Source organism: Dipodomys ordii, unplaced genomic scaffold (genome assembly GCF_000151885.1).
Source record: "Dipodomys ordii isolate 6190 unplaced genomic scaffold, Dord_2.0 Scaffold45, whole genome shotgun sequence".
NCBI lineage: Eukaryota > Metazoa > Chordata > Mammalia > Rodentia > Heteromyidae > Dipodomys > Dipodomys ordii.
In genome coordinates, this window is record NW_012267261.1 from 11,169,807 (window position 1) to 11,181,949 (window position 12,143).

Below are 12,143 nucleotides of genomic sequence, written 5' to 3' on the forward strand. Positions count from 1 at the left end.
ACATAGAATTTTCTTTCTTATCCTAGTACAACAACCACTTAGATAGCACTTACATTGTACTGGCTATTGTAAGTAATCCATAGATGATTTAAAGTACGGTAATGCAAGTACTAATCTATCTTAAATGAAGGACCTGAGCAGCTGAGGATTTTTCTATCTACAGTGAGGTTCTGGAACTAATCCCTTATGGAAACCCAGAAACAACTGTATATAGTCCGTTGGCAAGGTACTTTGCCTTTCTAGGATTGTTTCTAAAAATTCTGCAATAAGGACTTGGATGACTAGAGGGTTAACATTTCTTCCAATTGCAAATTTCTTTTAGGTTCTATAATGTTTTCAAACTTTAAGGATAAGAGCTATTCTATTTTGATGCCTGCTAGAAAAAAAAAACTAAAATACAATGTGCAATACAGAAATGAGGGATGTCTTTGGACTAATTAGCTATTTAGATAGTATTTTTGAGTGCTATTCTGGCTGTATTTAAAGTAGATTTAACTATTAACATGTTGTATATCAGAAGTTTTATCACAGCAGGATTTTATACAGCAATACCCTGAAACACAACAGTTGTGACAAAAAAAAATAAATTCAGACATCTTCCCTGTCCTTTTTGTCTCCTCACTAGACAGAAGGTTAGGGAGCGTCTGGGTCATGGCCTACTGATATCTGCAGTGACTAGCTTTTCAATCACCTTCAAGAACTTGGTCTTCCTTTTATTTACAAAGGATGGGAGTTATATGGAACTAAATTTGGCTTTAAAAGACTTCTCTCCTTTAGTAAAATTTTCATTCCATATTTTTTGTCTTTCCTTTTTTGGTGCTGGGGATCGAACCCACGGCCTTGTAGTTACAATGTTCTGCCACTAAGCTCTTTCTCAGCTCTCATTCTGTTCTTGCTGCTAGGTAAGCAGTGTGGTTAGAAAGGGAGATCATTCAAAGGTGACTAAAAGCATTGGTTAAATTTGGGGACTTTTTTTTTTCACTTTCCTACCTTAGAAGAAAGTAGACAGTCCTAGAATCCTTCATTAGGACTGAGGAAAGTTAATACCACCTTGAGTTTGGGTGTAACGGTTTACTACTACAGGCTACTGGCTCATTCTAACCATGCTTTCCCACCTGGGCTAACAGAGCTGGAGACACTCTATCAGAAAAAGACAAAGAATGAATACTTAGCTGATATAAGTTCAAGTAAAAAAAAATATGGGAGGCTGAAAGAAGCAGAAAATACGGAAGTATTACTCTTCATTTTAGGGCAGGTCTAGTTCTCTGAATGAAGTGTATTATGTAAATGTGAGTAGTGTATTTTATGTCCTAATGAAACAGAGCTACAAAGCTGTCCCATAGCAAACTTAAAAAAAAAAAAAAGAAAAACAAAGGCCAGGCAATGGTGGCTCACGCCTGTAATCCCAGTTACTCAGGAGGCTGAGATCTGACTGAGGATTGTGGTTCAAAGCCAGCCTGGACAGGAAAGTCCATGAGATTCTTATCTCCAATAAATTACAAAGAAAAAAAAGCCAGAAGTGGTGTTGTGACTCAAGTGTTAGAATGCTAGCCTTGAGCAAAAGAAGCTCAGGGATAGCACCTAGACCCAAAGTTCAAGCCCCAGAACCAAGAAAGAAAGGAAGAAAGGAGGAAGGAAAGAAAGAAAGAAAGAGAGAAAGAAAGAGAAAGAAAGATAGGTACTGGCAAAATTGAACACACTGACTTTATAAAGAAGCAAATATTTAACAACTTAAATTCAAGTACAAGGGCACAATGCTGGAATCACTCAGCAGGTTTAAAGGGTTGAATGTTAGAAACTGTTTTTCAAACAGGGTCATTTAATAATCAAATCTATCTGTGGAGGGTTACAGCTGGCACTGGACTTTACAGGTCAGGAAGACACCTGCTCTGTGTGGCTGGTCACCTCACTTTTAACAAAGTGCTGAATTACACATTCCCTGACAGTAATCACGTGCACCAGTCAAATATTTAGTCATCCCTGCTGTCATGAATAAGGTCCAGCAGGTCACAGGGTATTCTCAGAAGCAAGGGTGAGTCAGGACGCAGATTGGGGCTGTTCTCTGACGTCCTGGAAAGCACCTGATCACCATGACAAGAATGGCCAAAGGCTTCCCACCTGGCTCAAAAGACGGAGTCATATAAGAAATGGCTTTATTAGAAAAACACGTAGTGTACATGTGGCTAATTTTTATCATCGATATACTGTTTGGCTATTTTGGAATTAATCTGATACAGGGTTCAAACTTCTTTAGAAGTTAGTGGCATTACTTCCTATCCTGTCATGTGACTTGGGAGGAGTTACCTTCCTGTGATGGAGGCCTTTTATGTCTTCTCATAATAATAGTTACTCAGTAGTAGCACTGGCACAGAAAAGACAGGACAAGTTAGGTAGTGCTTCACCTCCCCCAGAGTCGGGCACAGGGATGCCTCTTGTAGAGTTGTAAAATCCCCCATAACCTCAAGTCCCACATTATTATCACCTAACAGTAATTAAATTAATGTGACAACTGTAACCTAACAAAACCTCTGAGTGAAGGTTCTTTCTTCTTTTTTTTTTTCCTGTTAGCTGTGCAATTCCGAGCAAATGTGCAGTGTGCAGTATTGATTTCCAGTCTCCTTTTAAACTCCTTCAAGTCTGTGCTATTAAACTGAGACAACCACATCAAGATAGAGTCTGTCATAGGATTCCCTGAAGCACAGAATGAGGAGGAGACTGAGCAAACACGACCCCGGAAGGCACCAGTTGAACCAAGACAACTCTGTAAGACAAAAACATGCAGTTTAAGCATTCACATAGCACCAGCAGAATACCACCTGTACACAGGGTAGAGGCTGCTCTGCATTCCCAAGCACTGCAAAAGAATGAGCCCAGAAGGCTTGGAAACTGCCTCTCACTAAGCAGTGAGATCATTATAGGGCTTTCCTGAGGAATGCTTTCAACCACTGTCATAAATAACTTTTTGTCAATTTAATTCATGTTGACATTGGCTGCACAATCCATCTACTATGTCATGTCAAAGGAAAAAAAATGATCACCCTAAAGTGTTGGTTTGTTAATTGTGTTTTAAATGTCCTCTATCACTATCACTCTCATCCCTGTTTAGAAATGTCTGCCAGATTAGAAATACAAAGAGGAAACCACCAGAATATCCATATATCACTTTCTTACTGTCCTTTTAACTATTCATTTCCAAGCAAAAATGTCAAGAAGTAACCACTACAAAATCATATTAGCAAATATATGAACAAATAAAGTGAAACATTAAAATAATCAATTGTAATTCTATTTGTAGAGACAACCCTGTATTTTGGTGTATTTCTTTTTAGTTTGTTTTTATACTAGCATGAATGATTACATATGATGCCAATGATTGGAAAACCTATAAACATCTGCTAAACATAGGCAATTCTGTTGTTATCTCATTTAATGATATTGAGAATCTGCTTCTTCGAAAAGGCTCTCTCACGAATCCAGGACTCGCTGGTAGGGCATTTGTGGGCCAGTTGCTAGCTGCTGACTGGGGCTCCAGGAACCTTGTGTTGGGCATCTGTACCCCGTCAGCTTCCTTTTGCCTAACCATACTGTCAATCCCAAGGTATAGTAAATTGCTCCTTGGTGCAAAGAGATTGTTGTTGGTGTTTCGAGACAACCTGTCCTGTCTCATATTCATTTATCAGTGCCAGTAAAAACAAATAAATGGATGGGGAAACAAATTTCATTTTTCTTGGTTACACTTCTATAGGCTTTTATTTTCGCTTTGTCCTTCTATAAAATGCTAATACTGTCTTAATCTTCAAAAATCATCCTAAAGATTCCTACACTGCTGCTTTAGTTTAATCCATAATTCATATGGCCTAAAAGAGCAATTTATGCTTAGGAATGGAAATCAGAAAACCAACCGGTACGCAAGGCACTGCAGTGCCTTTCTATAATATGCTCACAAATGCTGCCTCCTCATCTCTCAATTACTACATTTAAAAAGTCTTATTATTCTGCAGGGTAAAAAAGATGTATATTTCCAAGGCACTTGTATATAAAGGCATTGTCTTTGCTTTCTTAGGTTGTGTATAAATAAATTCTGTGGGAAGCAGTGACCCGGGCCTTGTTGTTACTCTCATACTCCCTGAAATGACACACCAGGTATTCTCTGCTATTATAATTAACCAGACAGCCTGGATTTTTGATGATAATATTACTAAGCAAGACCAAACAGTTTTTTTTAAGTACAAAGTTACAGATAAAAGCATACTATTTGTACTAAAAAGAATCACTCTGGCTTTAAGGCTACTTTTTAAGCAGTGGGATAAAGTATGATATCTGAAGACGTGGTCTGCAACAATGATGTTTTTCTAAATCTTAGCAATTTTAATTTATGAGGAGCTAGAGAACATACATGCTGCCATCAACTTGTCTTTGCTGAGGAATTTGTCAAATATTGCCAAAGCAGACGGATCATTTCATCTGAGTTGTTAACTTATTCTTTCCACCTGGGTTCAGATGACATCTCTAAAATGCCTTATAATTGTTCTGTGGTGTCATAGTTTGCTGATTGTTTTTTGCTGTCATTTCTCTGAAAAGCCAAAATCTACTTGGCTCAACCAACTGCCAGTGTTCTTTGAAATGACTTGCCTTTTCAGAAAGCAAAGGGTCGAGACAGGAAAATAGCAATTCATATTCACAGAAATCACAGCTTAGGTGCTTTAATAAGCAGGAAATGGCTTGCTTAAACATTACTTTGAATTAGACATTGCAAACTCACTTTCTGAGTTCCTGAGTTTCTGAGTTGAAAGTCAGTTGCAAACTGACTTTCTGAGCTCTGTTACATGACATAACAAACTAACAATCCTGATCCAGTTTGTATTTCGTTTTTTAGACTGGGCAGCTACTGAGCATTCCTTTCCTTTTGCCTCTCACTGGAAGAAACATAAATCTGTACTTGAAGGTAGGACTAACACAATTTGTCCCACACTGCAGCTGCTTCTCTGCAGCCTATAGGTCTGTAGTCAAGTCTTCTCTGCCAGTTTGTAGTAACAAGGTGCTGCATTTCTTCAGTACCTGGTAGTGTTGCTCTCTTAGGTATCTCTGAGCTAACTGTGATGTTGCTTATCTTTTTACCTGTTCCTTTTCTAACCAGAAGCACTGGTAGACTTTTCATCTTGTTTTACCCTTAAATCACACCATGCTTTTTTTTTTTGTGCTGGACCTGGGGCTTGAACTCAGGGTCTCGGCTCTGTCCCTGAATTCCTTTTGTTCAAGGCACTCTACCATTTGAGCCACAGCTCCACTTCACCTTTTTGGTAGCCTCACAGACTTTCCTGTCCAGCCTGGCTTTGAACTGCAATCCTCAGTCTCCTTAGTAAATAGGATTACAGGTGTGAGCCACCATGCTAATGGTTTGATCACCCACATATAGGCACTAGTCTGTTTCTAACTCCCACCCTACAGAACCAAACCTTTACTTTCCTTTATAGTGATCTAATAAAATCCTCCCCATTCTCCTTCCGGGTGAGCAGCACAGTTCAATGCTATGTACCCTTCATTCTACATTAATTACCCAGAAGATCTTACTATCATATCACATTTACTTTTTAGATATAAAATTACTTTCACGAGTCTACATCTTCTGAACCTGCCCTAGATCTCCTGGTAACCATTAATAAGTAATGCCCACCTCAGGAAGACCAAATTCATGGTCAGTCAAATCAAAACCTTTATGGATAAATCCTGCAGCAAAAGTTTATGAGCAAAAAACTCAAATAATACCAACTTCAGAATATACAACAGAATACATTTTGGAGCACACCAAGTATCTAACACCATTCCCAATGATGGTGCTGTCTCAACTCACAGAGATCCTCAAAGCAAACACTAAAGAGAGTAATTCCTTTTTACAAATATGATTATATTATGTAACAATAACTTCTCCTGTGTTCAAAGTGACCTTGAAAAATCCAAGTCAGAAAACATGCTAAGAAACTTCTGACTTGGTTTCAAGTGCCCAAAGCAGAATAGAAACAACTCTATGACCCAAAGCTCCAAATAAGCCTGACTAGTAATAATAACAATGGTCCCAATGTCCAAGAAAACTGTCACTGGAACCAATCTTGCTAGACAAGACATTCTAATGTGGTCATTTTGGAGATGGCTCTATTGTCTTGATCAGATGGAGTTACCTACCACATTCTACACTGTGACTGGGAAGCTGAGTACCAGCTTGAAAGATTCCTAAAATGCCACTGATCTTCATGGTGATTACAAATCAGGGTTTCTTCTTGGGGGCAGTGGTGTGTCTATAATTCTAGGTACTTTGGAGGCTGAGCAGGAAAATCATATGAGCCACAAGTTTGAGACCAGCTTTGACAACAGAGAAAGACCCTGTCTCTTAAAAAGCAAAACGGGAACTGGAGCTATGGCTCAAATGGTGGAGTTGTGGATGTAAGAAGCCAAGTAAGAGAGCGAGGATGTGAGTTCAAGAGTCAGTACTAATATAAGCAAAGCAAAACAAAATAAAGCAAAACAAGAAACCTAGATCTTCTTTTAAATAAATCTAGACTTCTAATCATGGTGAGTTCTTCAAAATTTTGTATTACTGAATTATAACGTGAACACTATATTAACAGAAGAGAATTTATTATACAAATTGTGTAGGGTATTTTCAGGATGTAGTCTCACCAAGTTTTCAGGTTTGAAATTTGTGAGTCACAACTCAATTCATAGAGAATGTAGATTTTAAGGGCAGGATCATTAAATCCTATGTGAAAAATAATTTCAACACAAATGTCATATTCCTGGTAACCTTAGCCTTAGAAAGATGGAGGGTGTGTTTGTGTGTATATTCATATTCTCACAAATACACACAGAAAAGCATTTCTTTAAAACAGAGGTGTAGGCACTTCAGTTCCTAATGCCAGTCAGCTAGATGTTTGGAAGACGTGCCCTTCTACTGTGTGCTAGTGGTGCCTTGGAATTACACTCTTTCACACGCTATCTTTACATCAATGATCTAAGGTGCTAAAAGTCACTGAGACTTCTTTTCCCCTGAAAACCATCTTAATGAGTTAAAATCAATGATTATTTCAGGTTTCATTTAGTCACAGTAGTTTCAGAGTTTAGGAAGAAAGCTAATACTACAGAGATTTGTACAGGAACATGTGATCAGAAACCAAGAGCAAAACTTTCTTCTTCTATTCAAATAAATCCTTGATTATACCAGTAGGGTAGGAATTAGAAGAAATGGTGTCATTTCTGCTGCCATTACCAAAGAAAATAAAAATATCTACTACCTTAAGCTGTTCAGTAAGAATATGTCTGTTATATGCTAGAGATCGCAGTGAGAGATTTATTAGAGGGTAACATTATTTGACATCTACTATTATTTTTAAATACCATGAGAACAAAACTGTTTCTTGTATCAGCCCTAGGAAAAGAAACTCATTTTGCCAGGCCACACAGACCACTTAGCAAACCTGTGCCCATAAGCTAGAAAACTCTATCATGCTAGGGGAATCACAGCCATCTCTGATGTTTTATGAAGCAAAAATACACACCCTTTTAATTTCCACTATGACACACTGAAGTGGATTCGAGGTTGACATGGAACAGTCATAAGATTCTGTTTAGAAAACTGAATCGAAGGACAAATATTTCCTTACTGGAAATTTGCTTCCACAGAAGAGTAGAGTGGACTTCTGACTACATAAGGGTCACTCTTCAGGAGAACCAAAGTCCCATCAGGTTTAGCAGACTTAGCGTCTACTTTACCTGCATTCTAATGGACAGAGACACTCTGGTTTGCTGTAAATTACATGAAGAATTTTACCTATCATTGGAACACTTTCTGTGGTTAGGAGACAGTGCTCTGTCTCTAGTTGTTCAACATCCAGGGATGATTCTATTTCATTGCTTTGAATGTTTTAAAATTTTATTTTCCCAGTCAAGGAGGTTAACATGGTTATCATTTCAATTATAAACCTGTCAGAAAGTTCCCTATAAACAATGTGGCCTACTGGAGTATCACGTTTTAGAGCTCTTCTTACATGGTATGACCTTCTCTTACTCATCCCTAAGGCTTTAAACTACAGCTATACCCTGGAATTAATTTACACTCTGTGCTAAGACAATACAGTATATTAAAAAAATAATACACCAGTGGTGTTCAGGGGAAAAATGAAAATTAGAATCACTTGGCCAGGTGGTGGGTTAGGGAGAGACTACAAACCACAAATAATGCATTTCAACCCAGGACAAGTAAGAAACTCTGAGGGTGAGGATGCATGGGGCTAGAATACATTTCAAGAAAAACAACAGTGGATACTGTCTTTATTGGCATCTAAATGCTAAATAAAGTAATTTGCTGGAGTGAGAATTCTCCAACTAAATTGTCTATATATCAGTGCCACAAACTTCTCTCATAATATATACCAAAGTAAACAAAACTTCTTACCTGTATGATAAAATGTGAGAAAAAATAAAAGCACTCCCATGAACATATTACTTAAAAAAGTAACAACTCCACAGGTAATTCCTTCTGGAACTGGGTAGACAGTTTCCACAAAGAGCTCAAAAAATATAGGTACACTGCTATTCAAGAACACTCCCAGGAGAATGCAGGAGGCATACAATGTCACTGAAAGAAAAACATGAATGTTTTAGTTGTACAGTAGCAACCATGAGTCATAGGAGATAGGTCTTCTGGGTGTTCTCTTTCCTAAGTATCAACTCTGGATTCTCATCTTTTCAGTGGGAATGATAAAGCTTGACAAAGCATCATACATCTGTTAGGTATTTGCTCAGATTTTTCTGCAATAAGTAAGAAAAGGTTTTGTTGCTGAAGGATTACCAGTTTATTCCCTTTTCCGTTCTAGCAGATTGTTTCAAGGCACAAAATCAACTTATCAGTATAATTAAAGAGACTTTCCCCTTGGTTACGCTTATAATAAATAGGTAGAAAAATAAAATACAGGAACTTAATTCAAAAAAATCTTGATTCCTTTTTAAATTTTAATAGAACTTCAAATCTAAGGATAAATGCCATGGAAAATTATATATAGAAAGAGACTGATTCATAACAGTTTTCAAGTTCAAACAGACATTTACTAGTATATTTTTAAAAATATTTAGAATTAGCTCTGAATTTTAGAATGAGTTTTATGTCAACAGTTTCTTTTTCTTTCTTTTCTTTTGTAGGTCCTTTCTTTTCTTTTCTTTCTTTCTTTTTTTTTTGAACTGGGCACTGTCTCTGAGCTTTTGTGCTCAAGGCTAGTGCTTTACCACTTTGAGCCACAGCTCCACTTCCTGTTTTCTGGTAGTTAGTTGGAGAGTCTCTCAGACTTTCTTGCCCAGGCTGGCTTTGAATCATGATCCTCAGATATCAGCCTCCTGAGAAGCTAGGATCATAGGCTGAGTATGGTAGTACATGCCTACAAGCAGGAACTGAGGGAGTTTCTAGGCTAGCCTAGAGATATACATGGAGAGATCTTGTCTTCAAAAGCAAGACAAAACAAAACACAGGTTGACCCATTGTAACAATGAGATGCACACTACGTTGAAAAACGAACTTTACAATTTAGGCCCAGGATTGGGGTTGTGAGAAGGGGGGAGTGTAGTTGTGGAGGTGGGAAGGAAGGGATGGTAGGGGTAAAACAAAGGAGGAGGCAACAATGCTTGATAGGAAAGGTACTCTTTACCTTGCTCATATAACTGTAACCCTTCTGTGCAGTATTTTCACAATAAAAACCATGAAAAAAAACCCCAAAACAAAAACAAACAAAAAAAACAAAACACAAAGCTGGTCCTAGATTAGCACATTAAAAGCCTATTAATACTATTCTGTAGTGAATTTTTTTTTAAAAAAAGAAACACCAAACACATATAATAAGCTAGTGGTTTATGACTGTAATCCTAGCTACTCAGGGGAATATCTGAGGACTGTGATTCAAAACCAGTCTGGGCAGGAAAGTCTGTGAGATTTTTATCTCCAATTAATTACCACAAAGCCAGGTGAGATGTAGTTCAAGTGGTACAGTACTAGCCTTGAGCACAAAAGCTCAGGGACACTGCCAAGGCCCTGAGGTCAAGCCCCAGGACTGGCACAACAAAAAAGCATGTCATTCACTAAACACGTTTAGGTAAATTATCCCTATCCGAAGTAATTTTATCATTATTACTGTCTGCCAACAAATTTTCACTAATTTTAATTTGAAGGTGAAAAGAAAGTGGGGGAATAATCACCTATTTAGAAACCTAGAATATGTGCCTATATCCTAATAAATATATCATATTCACTGATGAGTAGAATTTATTTATTCTAAGGAAAGTAATTATAATAAAAATATGCAGAATTTTTCTGATCAGGAACTGCAGAAAGTCAGGGAGTTACACTAAATCTCTTATGTATTATTCATAGAACTTCACCAGAATTTACCGTAACTGATTATGATCATTAACAGTCCCTGACATTATCAAAGGGATAGAAAAAAAATAGTCCTTCTGATTCCTAATAGAATGTCTCTAATCTCACTGCTGCTTCCCTCAACAATTACTCTGGCCTTCCAGGATTATCAAGCGTTTAGTATATTCTAGTAATGTAAATCACTGGTAATTACTTTGACGTCCCTTAATTTCCTTGAGTAATCATAGATAGAAAATATAGAACAAAAGAGTGACAGAGAATAAAGAACATACTGCTTGTGTAACAGTGACTAAAGTATTCACAGAATTACAGGGGAAGCATAGGAGGTTTAGTAAATACCATGGCAAACATGACATCAAACAAAGTATAGCCTAACACCTCACACACCTCATTTGTCTTGACTAGACCTGGAATGCACAAATCAATGGACATATTCTACTTCCTCATGACTCATAAGTGGTATATCAGGAAATGTAGGGATTGAATATCACTGACCGTTTTTAGAGAGTAGTCTATTTCCAAACACTTTAAAATATATTATTGATTAGTCAGTGATTGTCAGGACAGAGAGGACTATTGACATAAACACAGATGAATTGAGAAGTGTTAAACATGAAAAGTATTTAAATAAATGAGAAGAAAATTCAAGCTCATAGGAACCAGCAAGTATTATTTTTGAGTACAATTTTACAAACTACAATATAATTAGCTGTTTTTAGGAACATGATTAGAGATAACACTTCCTATGTATTTATTTCTGAAGCAGCTTTACATCATACAATTATAATGAGACAACTTAAAATGAGGTGACTAAAATATAATCGTAATGTATATGTACTGGAACTGTATGAGGCAAAATAATACAAATAGGATGATGAGTATATATTGAATGGGGACTACTGGCAAAGGGTCTTGAACAAAGATTTGATTTTTCTTAAGCTTGATACAAAATGAGATAGTTAGGATGACTGGGAAGAGTATCTCTGGTGAACCCAGGTGGTTTTGTTTTTGTAAAAATTATCTGTAAATAGTTGTACAAGGGGGTTTCCAAGTTAACGTGTTCAGTTTATGTGTACAGTCATCTTGATCAGTGTTAACCCTTCCATCATTTCTATCCCATTGCAAGTTTCTTCTTCCATTTTGACATATGTGCATTGAGGATTACAACTGTACTGTATTCTCCCATCATTCCTCTATTTGTCTGTTTCCCTCCTTTTTGTCCCTCCCCCAGTCAAAATATGTTATTGGTTCCTGATACTCATTCTGTCAAACTGTTAATTGTCTATTTAAAGGAGTTACACCATGGAATAGCTCTCCTGTGTACCATATTTTAGTCAGTTTGATCATACACACACATATGGTCCCATATGTGTTTACGTATATCTTTATATTTTAGGTTTAGCAACCACATACGAGAGAAGACATATGCCCTTTGTCTTTCTGGCTTGGTTTACTTCACTCAATATGATTTTTTTCCAGATACATCCATTTCTTTATAAATGACAGTTTATTTTTCCTGATGGATAAAATACCACTGTATGTATGTATGTATACATACATACACACATGTATATGTGCATGTATATATACATACATGCATGTGTATATATACATACATACAGTCTTTAGAATCTCAATGTTGTTTTGATTTGTATTTCCTTTATAGACAGTGATGCTGAACATTTCTTCCCATATTTATTGGCCATTTGTGCTTTTGCTTTTGAAAAGT

The 12,143-nt window shown here is 37.0% G+C and overlaps 1 protein-coding gene across 1 annotated transcript in view; it reads right to left on the bottom strand.

Moving 5' to 3' along the window:
• Positions 1 to 2,132: 2,132 nt before the first annotated feature.
• The window catches only part of Dirc2 (disrupted in renal carcinoma 2), a gene marked incomplete at its 5' end in the record, with an annotated part of 81,362 nt that continues 71,351 nt past the window's right edge, over positions 2,133 to 12,143 (bottom strand). The window contains 2 exons of the mRNA XM_013019433.1: positions 2,133 to 2,761; positions 8,447 to 8,629. Of these exons, the coding sequence (XP_012874887.1) occupies positions 2,646 to 2,761; positions 8,447 to 8,629 (299 nt within the window). The remainder of the gene's footprint in view (positions 2,762 to 8,446; positions 8,630 to 12,143) is intronic.